A 22,401-nucleotide genomic window follows, 5' to 3' on the forward strand; every position below is an offset into this window, starting at 1 on the left:
TTAGAAATAGTAAATATAGAAACATAATAATTTAGATAGATACTTTGTTAATACAGGAAATTACACTGTCACAGCAGCATGCATCACAGTCAAGACACCACATCTAACACATAAAAACTACACATAAAAATGCCCCAAATCACTTTCTAAACAAAACAAAAAAATTATGAATGACACAGTAAAATATACTTTTTTCTACATTATGCAAAATTGGCTTAAAAAAGCTCAATATAAATAAATAAATACATTGCATACATGTACAAATGTATAATGTAAGCATATGCAACTGAAATGAGTCTTGAAAATAATTATATATATTCATATATACATATAAAAATGTGAATAACAGCAACACTCGTAGACAGACAACAAAGAACTGTGTAATGGAAAGCTAGAATAGCTAATGAGCTAATGCTAAAATAATAATTTATCGGGGATATACTGCAGTATAATGAAGAAAGGTATAATGACTTAATAATGTTTTTTTTTGTAAATACAGTGTCTAATATTATACATTATGCAAAGTAAACGGAATAAAAACAAACTAAAATCATGTAATATTAAATAAATGTTAAAAGTCGTTATAAAGTAAGGAAAATAGCTGAGGTTAATGATCTCTTCGAAATTCAACAATCTTGAATATAACTTTTACTTCCGGTGTCATAGGTCAAAGTTCATACCTCTGCTGTAGCACGCGATTGGCCGAATGCTAATGTTATGAAACTTCATTGGACAGACCAACACACGCCTTTCGTCCAACTAAAAGAACAAAACAGACGACAAGGTCAGGAATTTCCCTCAAAATATGATAAAACGTGTGCTGTGAAACACATTCTCGTGCTTACAAAATGTCTTATTGTCGCAGACATCAATTTAGCTCCTTAAACGAATGCTAATATTTAAAGCTAGCGAAATTATTTGACATTAGCCAAAGTGCTCAGCACAGCAAGTGAATCTTACTTAACGTTGTGTCAACATTATCTGTCACGTTTTTCTTGTCATACATAGGGATTTTATTATTCGTCTTTCACTCTAGAGAAAGTCAAATCTGGCTAGTCCTGCTCTTCGGCCTGCCATGCTTTAGCTCTGTTTTCGCTGCCAGATGTGACAACAATGTAATTTGTCGTGTAAATATCCCATGCTAACGTAGCTTTTGGTCACGTCCACTTTATCATGCTCAAATCTACTTATTTTATCAGTGTGAGTGACTGACTGAGCATTACTGAGATGCAGAGTCAGCTTTGAATCATTGCTAAATGTGGTTGAACATGACGTTGTAGTTTTGTCAATGTTGCTGGTTAGCTTTGTGTTAATCATCCAACTACACCAAGCAGGAAGAACAGACTACAATGTCCTCCTGTTAGTTATGTTGCTCGATGGTTTTGGATGATATCCAAGCTGAAAAAACACTCTCAGTTACTCTAAAATCGTTATATTTGAAGCAACGTTTTTGTCTTTAAGCTATGTAAGGTTAGCATACCAGATTGTTTAAAGGGTTTGTATCATTTGCTCTAGATGCAAGATATTAGATTTTTTGCCGATATCAGATATGTCGAAACTTTCCAACCCTTTTTGCCGAGTGCCGATTTCGATACCGATACATTAGGCACATGTTTTTTTCCACCTCATTGCAGAGAACATCAAGTCTCCCCTGTAGTGGAATTAATATCATGCCTACTCTTATTGTAGTGGCCCACTGGTAGATGCAGAAATAACATGATACAGTGCTTTTTAAAATGTACACATTCACTGGGTAATACAAGAAAACTACTTAAACTTTGGTTATGTACAAAATGGCATATTTATTTGTATGTAACATTTTATTTCAAAGAAAACTCTGACTCTGAAATCCTGACAATAGCCACAACTAGAGCAAATTTTACCTATTGCACAGAACAAATATATAAAATGAAATCATCATGTGAAACTAAGTGCATTGTACAACTGTACAGCAATAAAAGCCAACTGAAATAACAGAGAAATAGTGTACTCTTTTTCGTAGTGGTGAATAAATGAGATTTGGCTCCTCCTCACATGACTGATGCTGAGCAACCATTGCAAATGGCAACCTTGCTGTCTGTTTTGGAAACCATGCTGCAGACATCTTGCGCCCTTTCTTCACGCTTGACGGAAGAGGAGTGGTGCAGGCAGTGCACGGGCACACTCATGCCGAGTTAATGTCGTAACATTACGTCAAGCTTTTTTAGGGAATCATCGAGCATTTAAGCATAATTAAAGAGTTGTTTTATGAGCGGAAAATATTGGCAGACAAATGACATACCTGCCGATGCCGACATGTCATTTTAAAGCCATAATCTGCAGATACCAATAACGTGCCGATAATATCATGCTTCCTTAATTTGCTCCACAGAAAATGAAAAGAGATGCATAACTTTGAACTCTCTCACTCCTTGCTAAACTAATGTGCAACAATGTCATGTCTTTTCATCACTTCATATCTATCCCTTATCTTCAACCTCAGGTGATCCATGTGTGTCTGATTGAGACCACAGTAAGCATGCTGACTGCACAGAGGGCGTGTGCAGCCATGGCTGCCCGGCACCTGGTTAGAGCTTCTGTCTCTTCAGCACACACGCACCGCTTTCTGCTCCACACCTCCGTACCATCTCAGGACCAGGTTGAGCTGCTTCCTGAATGGGCCAGTCTGGCTAAGAAACAGCTGAAGGGGAAAAACCCGGAAGATCTGATCTGGCGCACGCCTGAGGGAATCAACATCAAGCCCGTGTACACTAATGCAGACTCAGCTGGCAGGGCAGATGAACTGCCAGGAGTGTTTCCCTACACTAGGGGGCCCTATCCCACCATGTACACCAACAGACCTTGGACTATCAGACAGTATGCTGGCTTTAGCACTGTGGAGGAGAGCAACAAGTTCTACAAAGATAACATCAAAGGTAGATTTGTTTCACTATTTAATAAGTAATTTTAAATCCAATTTAAAACCCACCCTTAAAGTGAGCCATTACCCTCTCCCATTCCTGTGTGTGTATCCTAAAATACACATACAGGAACTGACTTCACGAGTACAAATTTAAAAGTGGAGTTATACAGTGTATTTAGAAAATAAGGTATAAGAAGATGGAATGATTAAAAATACTGTGGCATTGTACGGTCATACTGTAAATATCATGGATATTTTGGACACGTTCATCTGCAGAAACTAAAGAATCATTTTTAACCTTTGGGAAGTCACCAAAGCTAGCTGGCAGAAATATTTGGTATTTCAATCTTCAGTTGATTAATATAAGATAAGATAAGCTTTATTGATCTCCCACAGGGGAGATTTACTCCTTACAGCAGCACACAAAACAGGCAAATTAAATAAAGTACTCAAGTAATAAGTAGGTGGCAATAAAAAGATAAAAAAATATGACAATGTAAATAATAACAGTAACACAGTAATAAAAAAAACATTCACACTATGTACACATTTTTTCTAACACCTGATGATCAGACTACAATCCCTTATTGTTTGGAGGCAGCAATTCAGTGAAAGTCAAGGAGTGCATGTCACAAAAGTTGGCAGTACAGGAGTACAGACGTCTCGAGAAAGACTGCTTTGTTGGCATCTTAATGAGTTATGATCACATGTTTAAAGCCTCCTGTAAACAACTAGGTAAAATATTGCAAGGGAAAAATACAAGGCAGCTATTGAAGTGTTGTTTCAGGGAGGATACACAATAGTTGAGAACATGGACGGATTAAGAAGTGGACTAAGGATTTTAAATTGAATCCTTCGTATTGTTGTTGCTTGCAGGGTGTTTTTTAGTCATAAGCCAGAGGCTGAAAGCTGCTTGTTTTTAATTAACTTTAACTATTATCATCCTGTGTTAAGCCCTGAACCATTTCTTTGCTCCAATCTAAGTGACATTTCCTCGTGTGCTCTAATCCTCTCTTTCTTTGGCTCTTTCCTTTCAGCTGGACAGCAGGGTCTTTCAGTGGCTTTTGACCTCCCGACGCACCGTGGTTACGACTCAGACAACCCCAGAGTCCATGGAGATGTGGGCATGGCTGGAGTTGCCATAGACACGGTGGAAGACATGAAGATGCTCTTCGATGGGATCCCACTGGAGAAGATGTCTGTTTCAATGACAATGAATGGAGCCGTTATCCCCGTGTTGGCGATGTTTATTGTGACTGGAGAGGAGCAGGGCGTGTCTAAAGCCAAGCTGACAGGCACAATTCAAAATGATATTTTGAAGGAGTTTATGGTGCGCAACACTTATATTTTCCCTCCTGAACCTTCCATGCACGCTATTGCAGACATCTTCGCTTACACCTCCAAGGTATGTAACACTTAACGAATCTGTAAAGATTTTAATGTTGCTCATCATATTTGGAGTTTCACTGGCTAAAATACTCTCTGTGTTACCAGCACATGCCCAAGTTCAACTCCATATCCATCAGTGGATACCATCTTCAGGAAGCTGGAGCAGATGCCATCCTGGAAGTCGCCTACACCATCGCTAACGGCCTGGAGTACTGCCGCACAGGTCTGAAAGCAGGCTTAACCATCGATGAGTTCGCCCCAAGGTACAAAACAACTTGTGTTTTTATTTATATATCTTTAGCTCCCAGTTCTGGTCAGATAATGTATTTTTAAATATATTTATTAATTCTATATTCCCCCAATAAACATGAAGGCTTGCAATATCCTAGTTTTGTCTATCACGTCTCATAACACTATCACAACATGCAATATGTTTCTCACACGTGCATACTTTCTCTGCAGCATGTCGCCCCTCCCAAACCTCAAATCCTGTCAGATACACTGACACAGTGTGGTCATGTGGAGTACGTTTAAATCACTGCAGTCTATTAATAGTTTTAATATCCCATCCATCCATCCATTATCTTCCCCTTATCCGGGGCCGGGTCGCGGTGGCAGCCTACTCAGTAAGGTGACCCAGGCGTCCCTCTCCCCAGCAACATTTTCCAGTTCCTCCTGGGGGATTCCGAGGCGTTCCCAGGCCAGACGGGATATATTATCCCTCTAGCGAGCTCTGGGTCTGCCCCGGGGTCTCCTCCCAGTTGGACGTGCCCGGAAAACCTCCAAAGGGAGGCGCCCAGGAGGCATCATAACCGGATGCCCGAACCACCTCAACTGGCTCCTTTCGACGCGAAGGAGAAGCGGCTCCACTCCGAGCTCCCCCCGGCTCTCTGAGCTCCTGACCCTATCTCTAAGACTGAGCCCAGACACACTCCGAAGGAAACTCACTTTGGCTGCTTGTATCCATGATCTCATAGTTTTAATATATATGTCTAATATAATGCAGTCTTTTGCTATTTTTTTAATTACAGTCATGGCTTTACAAAAACAATTGATTAATATAGTGTTCATTAACGAGGCTGGATACAAGAGATGCCTGACAATTTTAAATGCACTGTTGGTGTACACCAATGACTGTAGATGGACGACACGTCTCCATCTGCTCTCATTATACAAAATTGAAGCCTAATTACCCCCCGTGATAGGCGCTGCCATCTTGCGATGGTGACGTCATTTGTTGCCAGAGTTGCGCAGTAGAGATCGGCGGGTGGAGCCACTGTAGTCACTTCCGCTAACCAAAACACACACTAAACCTACCGCTAAAAACAGCAAAGATCCCGCACGCCGGCGTGTTTAACAGCAGAACAGCTTCTTGTGTTGGTCTGAAGCAGACGCTCACAGATCTGGAAACTTCACTGACTGTAGTGATTGTTTTAGTTACTTCTCCTCTCATCGTTCCTCCTCCACTCTGCTAATCCGGAACAGATCGGCTGCAGGAGCCGTATTTGTCAACAGAGCTGTCAATCTTCCGTTTTACAGCATCAAATAACTAATTAAAACTAAACTTGTCAGACAAATTAACACTTAAACAGCATGATAAGCACTAACTATAATGACAGAAACCATGTTTGAGAAACATTTATTTAACGTGTATTTTAAATTTATAGCTTGACCCATGTCCCATCTGTTAACATGGAGGAGGCGGGCTTTATGACCTATACTGCAGCCAGTCAGCAGGGGGCGATAGAGAGGATATGGCTTCACTTTTAGGGAGCTGTCATGTCGTCCATCTTTTTATACAGACTATGGTGTATACCCATTAAGTAATATAGGCTAAAATTAAATATTTGATGAGTTTCAAAATTAAAAAAATTAGATCAACAAATAAGATTTGTTGTACATCATTAGCCGATCCCAGTGAGGTGAAATCTACTTTTAAAACACTACAAAGCAAGCCAAGATCCTGAGACACAAGATGTCGACTGTAACACCTCCATCTAACGTGTGACTTAGCTCTTAGCACCATGACAGTGTTGGTGCTAAGATGGTGTCATCGGTTTTATCTGACTGTGGCTACATTCACTTTACACTCAATGTCTTCTCAGAAACGTGTGTGTGTGTTACATTTCTGCCGCACACAGCCTACAAAAGTTGTGTTTGATGGGTAGTTTATCACTCAGTTGGTCTCATGCAAAATATTATGTATCTCTATCGCAGTGCATGATTGCCTCATGCTTAATAACTACACGTGACAGCCAGATTCAAGAAGAAAACAAATACCTTCCCTTTATTTGTTGAAGCAGCAGATGGGACTTACAGACTGGATCGGCGTTCATTCAAAGCCAGCTGGAAAGGCTGCTCGTCAAATCAACGATTCCTTTAAGGATTTACACAAATGCTTAACATTTAGGCAGCTGTATAGATGTTTGACATATGAAGCACTCAGAGGAAAACCGGAAAACATTGGGTCAAGAAGGCGTTACAATTTGACCTTAATGATTTGACCTGTTGCTGTTATTTCCTCTCTGGGTAATGACTATTGAATGTCTATGAATTATATGTTATTTTTTTGTCTCAGTTGACTTGTTGCTCAATACTACAACACTTTCCTTGAGGATGTCCCTGTAAAGCATTTCCGCAGTAGATAATGGTTCTCTTCAGTCACTAACCCAGCTGCGACCTCGCCAGCCTTTCCCTTTGTCCACTTCTTGCTCCCTGCATTGCACTTCCATTATCTCCCCCTCGAGTGACCTTTTGCTATTTTCTTTTTCAATTACTCATGTAATAGCAGAGTAGCATGCCCATGCAATTTCTCAGGAACATGCTGAGGGTCCAGTTCAGCTTGAACCTGCGCCACATAATGACTTCAGAGACCGGCCTTACAGACAGCCGCTCTAAATCAACACAGAGATGTCACTCAAGTGTGTGCAGTGGAGGGTTTGACACAATGGACTATTATCTCTCTGCAGCCCTTTTTCCTGATTTCCCCTCGACCTTGGGTTTGCAGAAGGAGAGGAACTTGATTTCACCGTGACTCTTGTGTCATCCTTCTGCACTTTCGTCATGTGTTGTTTGAGAAAGGGGGGAGATTTAGAAGTTGTATAATTCCTTTACAGGAGGCAGACGCATACTGTGTCAGTTGTCCCTGAGTTTGAGCAGTATTTTTACTTTGATGTGATACATTGCTAAACGTTTAAATGTTGAAAAAAGGATGAAAAGCAGGTGTGGAGATTCAGCATGATAGATTCTATCTCGGCTGTTTATGCAAATTACCCAGAAGCCATTTCTTTCCATAAATGCATAAAAATATTCCTGATTGCATCAATTCGCTTTTTAAAGGAACTGTGACCCCAGTGTGCACTTAGCAGCACATTTGCAATTGATAAATAACCTTATTACCGCGGTCAGTGAGACACTATGTCCTTGAGAGTTGATTACACCGAACACTGGGGATGTAGTCATGCACTCAACTCATGCACTTCAATAAGGACACTGGGTTCAGGATGCGATTTCCTCACAATACAATTTTAAGATTGAATTCAAATTATTCGGTGTCGCGAGCTTCTCATTGTGGCGCCGTTTTAGGTGATGCATCATGTTATTTGTGCTATTTGTGTAGTTCATCTGTCTCTTGCAATCTTGTCTGCTACCTTCTCGCGTCGCTCCATAACCCCAATATGAAGCAAGACGGTCCACTCTCAACCTCAAAATCGTCACGCCTTTATTCGGTTACAGACTCAAAAGGCATCATGACTTTGCCAAAAGCAGATACTGTCCTCTGCTGTTTATTAAGAGGAGTATTGCAATTCATCTCATCAATCTGAATCGTCCCTTTAATGTTTTTTGTATTGCGAGATATCGTTACATCCCGACCTGACACATATTGTTGAATGTGTCTCTCGGTTCTCTCAGGTTAAGTACTTACTATCTGCCTGCCCATTTTATCCCCGTATTAGTTGCCATGGTCTGCTGTTCAGTGTTCATCATGTAAACTGTAGTTGCAGTCCATGTGGATGCTGAAGAGTCAGCCTCAAACTTATCACAGTAGCATCACGACCATGTGTGAGGTTTTGTTTGTGTGAGAGATTATTTGAAACTCTGTCACTCGTCATTACACTAAAATTAGGTCTTTAATAGGTTCCAAAACGACCTGGCCCCCTCCTATATACCTGACCTCCTCAGCCCCTCCAGGCCCCTCAGATCGTCTGACACCGGTCTCCTGGCGGTCCTCCGCTCTAATTTTAAACTTAGAGGGGACCAGGCTTTCTCAGTCGAGGCCCCTCGACTGTGTAATAGCCTTCCATCCTCGGTCAGGTCTGCCCCCTCCTCTGTTGAGTCTTTCAAGGCTCGCCTCAAAACATACCTGTATATGCTAGCATTTGAGTCACCAGGTCCTGTTGTGTTTTGTTTTGTTCTGTCTCATTGCTTTGGTTACCTTTCCTGTTTGTAATCATGGTCCTTACTGACTGGATGTCCGTGACTATATCTGGTTGTTAGAAATCTGAAACATAAAGAGAAGTAAAGTGCTTTGTTGCACCTGTTTGTTGGGGGGGGAGATATCTCTGTACAGATTGCTACTCTGTTGTTATCCTCAAGTTTTCAGTCTGATTGTGTTTCCCTACTGACATTACTTTGTGCGTTTGCTGTCAGGTTGTCGTTCTTCTGGGGGATTGGGATGAATTTCTACATGGAAATTGCCAAGCTGAGGGCAGCCAGGAGGTTATGGGCCACGCTCATTAAGGAAAACTTCCAACCTAAGAATGCCAAGTCTCTCCTGCTGCGCACACACTGCCAGACCTCGGGCTGGTCCCTCACTGAACAAGTAAATATATGCTGCAGTTTGAAAAAGATGAATCATTAAAATGTATGCACTTTCAACACTGAAGTATATATTCTGTAAAAGTGTAGAATAAGCAGCGTAAGCGTAGCAGCACAAACAGCCTGTTTTAGGGTGTGAAGAAGACCTTCATCACACTTCGTTCAGTGATATAACTTTCCCCTTTTTACTGTCCTTTTAGGATCCGTACAACAACGTGGTCCGTACAGTCATTGAGGCCATGGCAGCTGTGTTCGGGGGGACTCAGTCGCTCCACACCAACTCGTTCGATGAAGCGCTCGGCTTGCCCACAGTGAAGAGTGCTCGCATTGCCAGGAACACCCAGATCATCATCCAGGAGGAGTCGGGCATCCCCAAAGTCGCCGATCCCTGGGGCGGCTCACACATGATGGAGTCGCTCACAGATGACGTCTATAACACAGCTTTGATGGTCTGTCGTGGTGTCAAGAGTTTAACTTTTATTTGTTTTATTTTTCATCCCGTCTTTTACAACCTGTTTTCCTTTTTATAGTTCATCAAAGACATCGAAGACATGGGAGGCATGGCCAGAGCTGTGGCAGAGGGGATTCCAAAACTCCGTATTGAGGAATGTGCTGCTCGTAGACAGGCCCGCATTGACTCAGGTACTGTATATAGACAGTATATTATCTGCTTCATCCCCTTAAGCCCCTCACTCTTTTCGCTTTTTCGCTTCTTCGACTGCCTTAAGCGCTTAATGCTCTCAAGTGAAAATGTCTAACGGTGGTTTCTGACATCTAGTGAACTCTTTCAGAAAGGATGCATGACCATGGCTGCATAGCATGTACACAAACTTGGACGCAGTAGGTTTAATATGAATGCGATATTGTCCATTAGGGGCCATGGTGGATCACTGATTGTATAGATTTTCCAGTCTACCTGCTGCTGATCGTGGGTCAACCAGGGCTGAGGATAATCTCACTGACAGAATCAAAAGAAAGTGATTTATGGAGCTGGCCAGGGCCTCTTGAGAGGGTTAAAGCAATCTGTCGGGTCAATGCAAGATAGCTGACTTGTTGACGTAGCTGTAAAGGGTGCTAAACTTTCCAGCTATGTCAATAGATGTATACAGGGATCAGTTAGGCGGGGTTTTGGAGGGTCAGACGCAAATGATGCAGTTACTTTATGGGTTGCATTTTTAATGCCTCCTTGCTGGAGGCGGCCGTGGCCAGAGGTGTTATGGTTGCGGGTTGTCCGTCTGTCCCGCCAAATTTCTTTAAATTTTCACAACTGTTCACTTGGAGTCAAGGAGGAACTGATTAGATTTTGGTGGTGAAAGGTCAAAGGGCAAGGCCACTGCGATCTCACGGCCATCCCATTCTTGTGAACACAATATCTCAGGATTTGCCTGGAATTTCTTAACATTTGGCACAAATGTCTACTTGGACTCGAGGATGAACCGTGTAGATTTTTGTGGTCAAAGGTCAAAGTCACTGTGACTTCACAAAACAAGTTTGTGGCCATGACTCTAGAATTCATACGTTAATTATGACAACATTTCACACACATTTCTTATAGGCTTAAAATGATGAAGTGATGACATTTTATTACCAAAAGGTGAAAGGTCAACTTCAATGTGACAGCATCATGCTTCATATTGTCACTCCAATCCAATTCTCATTGATTTACACTCCAAGGTACTTGTATGAATCCACCCTTTTCGCTTCCTCTCACTGGATGACAACCTGGACAGGGGGCCTCCTGCTCCTCTGGTAATCCACAACAAGCTCTTTGATCTTGCTAATATTGAACCTAAGCTGATGATTATTGCATCGTGTCAAAGCTCTCTATCAGAACTCTCTCCTCCTCTGGAAGAATAGTCTCTAAGTGAGGGCAGCATATTTCTCACTGGAAACTTTTCACTGGAGTCATACATGTCGCTATAGTATTAACTTCCATTTCACCAAAACATACACTTAATACCTTTTGTTTAATAACTCCAACATCTAGAGTCTACACAGACAGAAATGTAACTTCAACTTAACGCAAGGCGGTAACTCTAGTTTCAGTCATCCAAGAAGGCAAAGTTACAGTGACACCTGCGTTAAGATCAACGAGAGAGACATCAGTAAAGAGGGTTGGAAATTGTAATCTAACCCAAGTGGTTGGAAGCAGCTCTCACGAGATCAGGGTGTCAGGTGTTATGGAGGAGCTTAATTGAGACTCCCTTTGTGTCTCTCCGGAATTTACTTTTCTCTACATCCCGTAATGCCCAAAATTACTGCGACGGAGCAGAGCAGAGCCTACACAGGCCATGCAGCTTATCTCCATAATCCCCCTGATGCCTGCTCTCATTGGTATTCATTGGTTTTTCGATTCACCCTGGTAGTGCATGTTTGCTTCTGACTTCTTCTTCTCTTCAGATGGGCTTCGAGTTTGGACGGTTGTGTTGGGCTGTCAGATAAACTCAGTTGTCTTGCTTGTGGGACAAATTGTGAGTTTGTATTTTGGGAACTTTCGGGAATAGAGAGAATTATCAGATTGTATTTTTCTGCACCTAAATTGACGACAAGTAGTGGGGATCACTTAAAAGTCACATTAGGTGTGTAAACGGGTTTTAATAGATGTAGGCTAAGAAGTATTGCAGGCAGAGGAGACTGACATCAGGTCACAGGGGATGTTGCTTCCATGTTTTTCAATAGGTTGCTGGTTACTGTTATCTGATTTTTATACAGGCTCAGGGAGAGCTTTATTATTGCTCTAGATAACACCGTGTCTCTCATACTGTCTGCGCTCTTGTCCTCCTTGATAATGGTTCAGATCTCGATTGGTTTTCTGGCCTGCTATCTCCTCAAGTCTGTTTTCTTTCAAGATACGTATTGGTTTTTGTGTAGTGCCTCCAATTGCTTCTCTGGGATTGCTTGTTTTCTCCACCTAGGCTCTGCTCCTTGGACTGGCTGTTCACTACACTGGGTGGTTCATGTGGGCCTTTCTGCTAAGAAATCAACCATTGTTTTGTATTTTTCTGATTTAAATACCTGTATAATTTCTCCTTTTCCAGGATCAGAGGTCATCGTCGGAGTGAACAAGTACCGTCTGGGAAAGGAGGAGACAGTAGAGGTGTTGGCTATAGATAACACTGTCGTCCGTGAGAAACAGATTGAAAAACTGAAAAGGGTAAGTGTTCATCCGTGGTATCTGAAAGGTAATGCTGCTGTTTTTCCACCTCTGTGTTGCCCTAAGAAATGTTCAAAGTCTGGACAGTTATTCAGCATTTAGCTGTGTGATACCAAAAGCTGCCACACAGGGAGTTATTAAAAAACACAGTATTATATTCAGAATCTCAATATTTATTCTTAAAGGTATAATAAGTAGGATTTTTCCTCTCATTTTGTCAACAACACATTCAAACTGGGCCACTGGACACCAGAAGCTCTCTCGTGCGAGAACACGCCCACCCCACCAACACCGACAGCATCACGGTTACCTTTGCGCTAGCATGCTAACCGCCGATTAGCTCGTCCTACCCGGTTTGAGGCACTTGCCTGTCCAACCGAAAGAAGGCCAACTCTGCATCGCTCTTTCGCCATGTTCGCCGGTCTGAATGGGGCCCAGTTGCTAATTTGAACCACTCCCACGCTCACCTATACGCTGTGATTGGCTCAGAGAACCACAACAGCGCCCCTCCTGAAAACGTCCCGTGCAAAGCAAAACAACAGAATAGATGCAGAGGGAAGGGTCTCCCAAGGGTCTGCATACACACTCACCAACACACATGTATAGAGGCCCATTTATTTTTCTAGGAAAATCCTACTTATTATACTTTTAAATTTAGAAAAACTGTTTTAGTAAATGTGACGAGCGTGAGTTTATGTTTTTACTGTCAAAATAATGCATTTGGGGCGCTGGTTTAGCTCAGTTGGTGGAGGCGCCCCATGTACAGAGGCTACAGTCCTCGACACACTGATCGCAGGTTAGACTCCCGGTCTGCCGATTATTTGGTGAACGTCTTCCCCCACTCTCTACTCCCCACATTTCCTGTCTCATCAGCTGTCCTGTCAAAAAAAAGGGGAAAAAGCCCAATAAATAATATTTAAAAAAATAAAATAATGCGGTAATTTTGATTAATCATAGAAAAATGAACGCAGATTAGCTGTGCTTTATAATATCCCCTAACCTCCTGAGTCAGAGTAAACAACTGTCCACAGCAGCTTTGTAAACATGATGAAAACAGATGACACGGCTTTTAATTGTAATTACCGGTATATTATTCATCCGTGAGAACAACACAATCCGTGATTGACTAAAAAGAGGATAATTGCCCCTCACTCTCTATGTACAAGTAGGGTCAACACACATGCTCTGCACAGAAAGAGGGGGGCGGGGCAAGCAGCTGTGTGCAGAGAGCAGGGACTGAAGGGAATCAAGGTGCAGATTAACGTATAACACTTAAATAAAGTGAAGAAGTGGGTAACAGGATGAGTAAGTCTACCTGTGAAGCAATACTTATATACATTAAGCTATGTAGGCACGTCAGACATGTTCACCTGCATCCCGCTATCAAGAACCTGTATGTAAACTGACAGGAGAGGCTTCCTCGACCTGCGGTCATCTGTCAGGCAGTATGTCGGGTTCAGTGCACCTGCTAGAAGGTCAGCGGGCTTCGAAATGTCATTACATTGGGCGATGAGCTGTCAGAGCAGTTAGAAAGAGACGTGGCCCTGATTGGCCAGAATTGGGCGCTCTCTGCCCTTCGGGGCAAATGTTTGAACCTTAGAGCTGTGAGGCGACAGCACTAACCACTGCAGCACTCAATGTGGCGGACCCTCCTCGCGAGCGCGCAGCACGGAGAGTGGAAGTGCGTAGGGAGATGGGAGTGGTTTGAGAAAGGGCCAGAACAGGACATTTGAAGAACTTAATTAATTGAAAGAATAATCCAGAAATTAATTAATAAAGTTGATAATTGATGGCAGGTCAGGACGTGAAATCTGCAGCTCCTTCATATTTTTTCACTTGACAATAAGCCTCTTTAACTCTATATACTGTATCTGTTAGCGGACACAGCGTTTGTACAGACAGTGCAGTCACAATGCATCACTTTCCAAGGCTGAGACTTTGTCAGAAACATACCATGACATGTTAACACCATGTCCAGCTAATACAGGAGATGTCAGCTAAGGTCCCTCGGTCCTGGTGCTCAGGGCCTTTGAGGTCTGGGTGAAAGACAGCTTGTTTGACGTACAGTGTATGAGTCATAGAAGAAGAGGCCATTATCAGATCAAGGTCTTTAACAGCCTTTTAGTCATAACAACTCAATACGTTCTTATTCTGTAGCATTTATGACTGGATTTTGGCTTGAGTATTGGTCAGGATATAAACATGAAGCAAAATAGCTGGAGCCCACAACAATCCCTTTTATTTCTGGGAGTTCAAAATAGACAGAAACATGTAGACGTGTCAAACACTGGTGCAACTAATAACCATAATTCAGAATTGCATTGAGGTGCGTCAGCCCCAGGCTCCTGTTGTTGTTCATGCTGGCTCAATGCAGGTCTTTTTGAAACAGATGTAATATCATAATGACACCGGTGCTTTTCCTGATATGACTAGTCAAAACAGTGTGACTGTAGGGGCGGGGGTATATTTTTTTATTGAACATATTTTAAAAAATACATTAACTTATCTTTAGTCTGCTATTTCCTAATTAAACATTGTTGTATTGTATATTCTATTCTGCTCACCTTGTTTTTCTCTTTCTCCACCAAACCACACAATTACACACACAACTACACTTCTGGTTTCTTACCTCACACACCTGCTTTCCCCCCAACCACCTTTATCTGTTTCTCTTTCCTTGTAAATCTGCTCTGTTGACTTTCTTCGAGAGCAGTATCTTTTTTTATAAAGCCCTGTTTTCACATAAGTAGGTTAGCTGAGTGTGCATAACGTTTCCCAATGATATCAGCATCAACCAAGTGCACTTAAAAAGCTTTTATAAACAGTGGTCTACAATAACGACACGTCACATTGCACGACAATGAGTGCATTTACATGAGCTGAAGATAGACAGGCAACGTTGGGAGTAGAGAGTGGGGGGGTGACATGCACCAAATGATCGGCAGACCGGGAGTCGAACCTGCGATCAGTGCGACGAGGACTACAGCCTCTGTACGTGGGGCGCCTGCTCCACCAACTGAGCTAAACCAGCGCCCCTAGTTAAAGAATAAATTAAACATTGGGTTCGGTTCAGTTGACACATAGTGAATTTGATTATTGCTGTAGGGCAGACTGCTAGTACTAATGATATGTTGCATCCTTCCTCTGTTGTAGGTGAGGGAGACTCGTGACCCCGATGCAGCGCAGAAGTGCCTGGCAGCCATTGAGGAGTGCTCCCGAACCAGGGAGGGCAACCTGTTAGGCCTGGCTGTGGAAGCAGCACGAGCCAGGTCATAACTCCTATCTCTGTTATGTGTGCCTTTCCTTTATTGTTCATCTCACTGAAATCCCCCCCTCGATGTTCTGATAAACTTTAGAAAAGGCTGCTCAGTACACATATCACATGATGACCTTTTTCTGAGTGTAACAATTTTCATAGCAAGTATGGAGTAATTTTCTTTGTCAGACCCGCTGATGCTTTGAAGATGTGCGATCGTGCCTCACATGCATACAGCAACAGGAACGTTAGATGTTTGTCTTCAAGCTCTTGTGTTTACAGGGATTGTAGCGTTATGATTGCAGTGATTTTCTTTATACCTTGAGGCTGTGACAGTTTCTCATACTGTCAAACTAAATCAACACAGGCAGTGCAGAGATTGTAGAAAAAAAAGATTCTTTTTAATGTTGCAAGATGCTTTCTTCAAAAGGGATTTTATAGCTTCAAGATTTCAACATTTGTGTATTGATTTTGTAATACAAGCGTGCTAAATGTCTTTTTAAAGCTACACCATACCAAAATCTGATTTCTAGTTCTACTTAAGGTAAGGAATAATTAATCTATACTTTTGTATTTGTACTTTGTAGTAAGTATTGGTGTTACAAGCAGCTCAAACCTTTATGGACCTGAAATCCAGCCAAGTAGATGCATTCAGATTAAAGAATTAAGTACCATTCCTTAAAGTTGTAATCTTGAAGATCTCAGTTTTGTTCTCTTTGGCGGCACCTACTATATGACAATTAACGGTAATTGTGGGAGCACACTTCCCAGATATCTAGACAGTGTTGCATGTGTGACATCCACGGTTGGCTCGGGTTGTAACTCTTGATTTTCCTCGCTGACGGTCGTTTTTCTTTTTAGACTGTTTGCCTTCATCTTAGCGTTGAATTTGTTTCTTTTTCTTTGACAGATAGTGACTTAACAGACATTTAATTTTTTTACTTACTTTACTTTACCTAGTAATTTTACTTTTTAGCTGGTTATGAAATGGACTGAAATGAATACTGATGCCTTTAAATGACCATCAGCGACAAGAATGATTGTATCTTTATAGTTATTTTTTAATGCCTGCATTCACTGCCGGGGGGTAGGTGTTAGACAAGGCAGTTAACTTCCGCTGCCAAATCAGCCCTTTTTTTAAATGTATTTTCCACGGCAAAGATTCACAGCGAATAATATGTTTGAATGTTAAAAGAAAGCAGGATGAGATTTTAAAATAAATAAATAAATAAATAATACACTTCCTCTACATGTACAGGACAATATCAACAGGGGTCGCCAAAATCGACACAAACTGAAAGTTCCTCACAGGAGCTTTCCGTGAACTTGTCACATTAAGGCACAATATCTTGATTATTGGTTAACAGTGAGAAACAGGAATTCATGATAAATCCTTCTTTAATACATGCGAGTAATGATCACATGTCATGCATTAGTTTTACTTTAATTATTGTTTAGTGTAACTCATATTTACGCCGGCGTTACATGACCATTGCGATTCTATGACCCTCTGTTCAAAAGGGATGTTGTCTGAGACGAGACCAAAGAGCATCTGTCTGCCATGTGACACTAATAAGACCCTACCACAGATGATACATATAATGAAGTGTACCGCAGTAAATTGAGAAATTCCAACATGAAAAAAACAAGGACATTTATTCAAGTGATTATGAACGTCTTTGGAAGGGTCCACTTATTTATCACTGTACTTTGAAAACATAGTGATGTCTGTCTGCTTTTCTTTTAGATGTTCAGTTGGTGAAATCACCGATGCCATGAAGAAAGTGTTTGGTGAACACAAAGCCAGTACCAGGATGGTGAGCGGTGCTTACCGCAGTGAGTTTGGGGAGCACGAAGAGATCTCCTTGACCCACAACAGGTAGAAAACAAACCTAGTTTGCATCTTTACATTCATTTTTCACAAACACATTAACTTGTTTTTCTCGTCTTATCTTAGAGTGGCAGACTTTAAGAGCCATGAGGGCAGGAACCCTCGACTGCTGGTAGCAAAGATGGGACAGGATGGTCACGACAGGGGCGCCAAAGTCATCGCCACAGGGTTTGCTGACCTGGGCTTTGATGTGGACATCGGACCACTGTTTCAGGTCAGTGTTTTACGGTAGAATTAAGCTACACATCATCTTGCTCCACAGCCAGTCAGAAATAGTTACTGTGTGTGAGTAATTTGGATTCTATGTAGACAGAGGTGAAATTCTCTTTCAGAGACCTTCACAAAAACCTGCTGATGTAAGAACAAATGGGAAATACTTTTAGCTTTTTATAATAGACTGAGGACTAGCAACAAGCTTTATGTCCTCATATTTCACACAAACCTTCCTTTAAGAGTTCTTTCCATGTCTGACTTTTGGGTAAACAGACTCCCCTCGAGGTGGCCCAGCAGGCGGTCGATGCAGACGTACACTGTGTCGGAGTCAGCACGCTGGCAGCAGGACACAAGACCCTGGTCCCAGAGCTCATCAAGGAACTGCGGAAGCTCAACAGACCAGACATCCTGGTCATCTGTGGAGGCGTCATCCCACCACAGGTAATCTTTGATTTTCACACGTCAAATCTCTTATCATGAGAACATTTCCCTTCATTTCCTCAAAAGAGCCTTCAGGGAATATCTTTAAATTTGGCACCAGCGTTGACTTTGTCTCAAGGAGCAACTGGTTATATTTAGGACCAAAGGTCAAAGGTCAAGGTACCTCTCATTTTTGCAAATGCAACATCTTAAGAACGCCTTGAGGGAATACCTTCACATTTTTGCATGAAATCCATGTTGACTCAATGGTGATAGGTAAGAATTGGATGGGTAAAGGTCAAAAGTCAAGGTCACTGTGATCTTGTGGCCACAACTTAAGAATTTACAGTTTTATCAAATTCTGACACAATTTAACAAAAATGTGTAAAAAATAAAATTGAGGCCTTTTTTAAGTCCAAACATCAAAGAGGTCAACTTCACTTTATGACATGTTATGTCCTGAAAAACACACCTTTCAAGCTGTTATTTCTGTCCTATTCTTATTAAAGCGATACCTCATATCTTTAAATTTGGCGCAAATGTCCACTCGGACTCCAGGATTGAACTGATTACATTTCGGTGGTTAAAGTTCAATTTTGTCCCATTCTTGTAAATGCAATATCTCGGCAACCCCTGGAGAGAATTCATTACACCTCATTACATTACATTATTTTTATGTTCTTAACCGTCATCGACTGTATAAAAAGATGGACGACATGACAGCTCCCTCAAGTGAAGCCAAACCCTCTCTATCGCCCCCTGCTGACTGGCTGCAGTATAGGTCATAAAGCCCGCCTCCTCCATGTTAACAGATGGGACATGAGTCAAACTATAAAATCAAAATACACGCCAAATACATTTTTCTCAAACATGGTTTCTGTCATTATAGTTCTTATCATGCTGATTTATGTCCAATTGTTATTTTTCTGACAAGTTTATTTTTAATTAGTTATTTGATGCTGTAAAAGGATGATTGACAGCTCTGTTGACAAATACGGCTCCTGCAGCCGATCTGTTCCGGGTTAGTAGAGTAGAGGAGGAATGTAACTAAAACAATCACTACAGTTATTAAAGTTTTCATATTTGTAAACGTCTGCTTCAGATCAACACAAAGAAACTATTCTGCTCTTAAATACGCCGACGTGTGGGGTCTTTTTTCCCAGTAATTTAAGTGATTAGCGGAAGTGGCTACAGCGGCTCCACCCGCCGATCTCTACAGTATTGCATTCTGTTTTCAGAAAGATAATGTTTAAGCCGAGCTCAATGTTTGTCAAAGTCAGTAATATAAGCAGCTTTCCCAGTACGTGTGACGCCTTTTCTGTCAAAACTGAAGCGGACCCCGGGGATTTTAGCTTCTCGTGAGTCTGGGAAAAGCTGTCAGAGCCGCTGGTGTCATTTCGTTTGTAGAAATCAAGAGCAAGAAATGCTCCTATGGAAGTGGGCATCAGACTGCGCAGTATCCGGCTGTCATTTATAATGTTAGAGGCATTTGTCCTCACTGGGGAGGCAGTGGGCTATGAACAGCACAGTGTGTAACACATGGTCTACAGAGACAGAAATCACTTCCCCTGCAGCTCTCCCTCGGAAGCTGAGCCTAAAAGTCTCCAGCATGACTTCTGAAGCCTTGGAGCCATTAAAGCCCCATATGTAGCTTTACATAAAAAGCATGCAGATAAGTACATAACACATAATCCTGCTTTCACATGGACAAAGAACCCAAGTCGTAATGAGAATTCCTCATGATTCATATAATTAGTATAACCACGCAATAGTATTTTCTTGATTGCAGTCAGGTCCCTTTTCCTTTCCTTTCCTGTTCCTGACAACACATTTCATCCCCTTCTTTTTGGGGATACTTCAATCAGCTATAGCATATACATCATTCACAGCACGTTCACGTAGGAACTGTGCACATCCTTCTGTCTGCATACAATGGAAGCTAAATTCCTCATTATTGCAGCTCCAATTAACTGTTTCATTTCTTTGTGCATGCAGGATTACGAGTTCTTGTACCAGAGCGGCGTGTGCGCCATCTTCGGCCCAGGAACCAGGATCCCTCAAGCTGCAGTGGAGGTTATTGACAATATTGAGAAGAGCTTGGAAAAGATCCGACAGGCCATGTGAAAATAACCCAACATTTTCTGACTTCAGACTTATCTATGTGTGCTGTATCAACAGAACCACAAGTGGGAGCTCACACTTCTGTACACAATGTGTTCGACTCGTTGCTTTCGATTGCATTAGAAAATAAAATGTCATTCCCCTAATGCATGTGCAGCAGACAATTAAAAACATGTTGGTTGTCATGGTGTATTGGCATTACATTCTCTGTATAGGAGATGTGATTTTAATTGCTTATATTATGCCCACAGTTTCCCATTCAGGTTGTACCTGTAACTTTACAAAGACAAAACTAATCATTACACGAGTTTTGTTTATTGACTTTATAATTCAAAACCAAAAAGGATTGGGATTTAATTCATCACTTAACCCTTTGTAGCAATTGATTAATGCCTAGGTGTGAATTGCAGTGGTAACTCCATAATATCAGTGGGCGTAATGGCCCTTATACACTACAAATGATCTTGTACCATGTGGTCGAAACTTATCTTGAGATCAGTAGATCGGAGCATTTTTTTTGTTGTTGTTGCCATTCACAGCTAACCATAACGGCACAGCAAAATAAACCTGCCTGGAATGTCATGCTTTTATTTTGACATGTGCGTGTCATTTTAGTTCACTTAGCAGGGTGTGACTGTGCAAGTGTGTGGGAGATGAAAACACAGAAAGACACATTAAAAACAAACCTCAAACATTTTTCTGTTCATGGGTATTATCATCTTGAAAGTGGCCTTCTGTTGTCTTGAACTCTTGCCTGCATTCATCATGTTTAATTCAAGTTTCTGTCAGATGAATCCACAGAACAGTGATCACACTTTATGTAACAGTTGGAAATAGTATTTTTCTACTTGTTATTCTAATCAGATTTAGAGCTCTTCGGTCTAAATAAAGGATGTGAACTTTGATGACTCGCCTGTAAAGTTTATTTCAACCGATGCACCTTTTCTCAGATGTTCAATCACTTTTATAAATAAATGGTTTAAGAAGGAGTGGTTAAGCTTTAAACTAGAAGGTTTCTGGTTTGCATCCTGGTTCGGTCTAGATTGGAGATTGTCTTTGAGTGTCTCCCCGGGTACCCTGGCTTACTCCCACACTCCAAACACAGGCTGGCACGGTGAAGTGATGACTCTAAAATTGGCGGTAGGTGTGACTGTAAAAGATTATGTGTCCTGCAATTGACCTGTGAGTTGTTGAGGGTTTTACCCCACCTCTCGCCCAATGACAGCTGGGAAAGGCTCCATCCCCCACCTGTGACCCTGAACAGAATAAGAGTAGATACTGGATGGATGGTTTAATTAGGTCTTTTTTTAAACGTCAGTTCGTGGTCAGTTTTTTACCTGGATGTTGATTCGTCAGAACTTACTGGGAAAGGTTAAAAATGAAGTATATTTATTGTGACCCTGTTTTGACACAGACTAACTTGCAGTAATTGCCTTGATGGAGGAGGAATATCTACTTTATAGACTGTGACCTTGCAGAAATTACTCTCTGTGGATGCTATGTGGGCACAGTAATTCTGGTACCAGCTGGCAACTGGCGACTTCAATTCAAACACATTTGGGTGTGAATGTCATTACTAGGACATGTTTACTTTCACTGAACTCCTTTGCTCCTTTTCATTGCAGCACATTTATTTAGCAAGTTTAATATATTAAATTCTGTATTTATACAAAAATATTGCAAAATTTGATGGGTGTCATGACATTTGATAAAGAATTGCATGGGTCCCTCTTGCAGAATAGTTCACCTAACACCTATATTACCCATCAACAGCTCATTTAGAGTTTGGGATGTGTTATGCTAGTAGCAGCTAATTTAGCCTTCAGCTGCTAGCCTTCAGCAAAGATCCGGAGTAGGCTAGAGTGGTTTGCTAATCGTTCGTCTTTCTCACTCCACAACCCCAGATTTATTTTCATTCTCAAACATGTGAGGCTCATCCTCAACCAAAGATGACTCGAGTGACACCACTTAAGTCGGTTTATCAGACCTCAAACAGCAGCCAAAGAAGCAACACACAACTTTTGTCACATATGCAGTAGTACTTGTACATACAACATGTATAAACCGACATTGATATACAATTAGCGGTTTATCTTCCCTTAGCTGCTGACATCTTTAGCTCACCTTTGTGTGTGAACACTTTCCTGTAAACAAATGCTATTTACACAAGTCTTAGCTTTACCCTGTGTTCAGTGTGTAATATTAGCAAATAATAGCATGCTAACACGTGATGAACA

General features: G+C 41.5%; 1 protein-coding gene across 1 annotated transcript; it reads left to right on the forward strand.

Annotated features, from left to right (window-relative positions):
• Window positions 1-701: 701 nt before the first annotated feature.
• Window positions 702-21,095, forward strand: mmut (methylmalonyl CoA mutase). The gene is made up of 13 exons (XM_069656794.1): window positions 702-784; window positions 2,483-2,915; window positions 3,940-4,307; window positions 4,397-4,554; window positions 8,942-9,113; window positions 9,310-9,558; window positions 9,640-9,751; window positions 12,148-12,263; window positions 15,417-15,532; window positions 17,267-17,398; window positions 17,477-17,624; window positions 17,897-18,064; window positions 20,039-21,095. Exons 2-13 carry the CDS (start codon window positions 2,519-2,521, stop codon window positions 20,165-20,167), a joined length of 2,265 nt encoding a protein of 754 aa, XP_069512895.1. The 5' UTR covers window positions 702-784; window positions 2,483-2,518; the 3' UTR covers window positions 20,168-21,095.
• Window positions 21,096-22,401: the final 1,306 nt, after the last annotated feature.

The sequence above is a fragment of the Semicossyphus pulcher genome, unplaced genomic scaffold (genome assembly GCF_022749685.1).
Source record: "Semicossyphus pulcher isolate SPU_LCO1_2020_fin unplaced genomic scaffold, fSemPul1.0.p SCAF_11, whole genome shotgun sequence".
Lineage (NCBI taxonomy): Eukaryota > Metazoa > Chordata > Actinopteri > Labriformes > Labridae > Semicossyphus > Semicossyphus pulcher.

Excerpts from the sequence above, each read along its gene's own strand:
- mmut (XM_069656794.1), top strand. The coding sequence starts at position 2,519 with ATGCTGACTGCACAGAGGGCGTGTGCAGCCATGGCTGCCCGGCACCTG. Across the intron at positions 12,264-15,416 it reads AGATTGAAAAACTGAAAAGG|GTGAGGGAGACTCGTGACCC; the intron begins GTAAGTGTTCAT and ends CCTCTGTTGTAG. Across the intron at positions 17,399-17,476 it reads ATCTCCTTGACCCACAACAG|AGTGGCAGACTTTAAGAGCC; the intron begins GTAGAAAACAAA and ends GTCTTATCTTAG.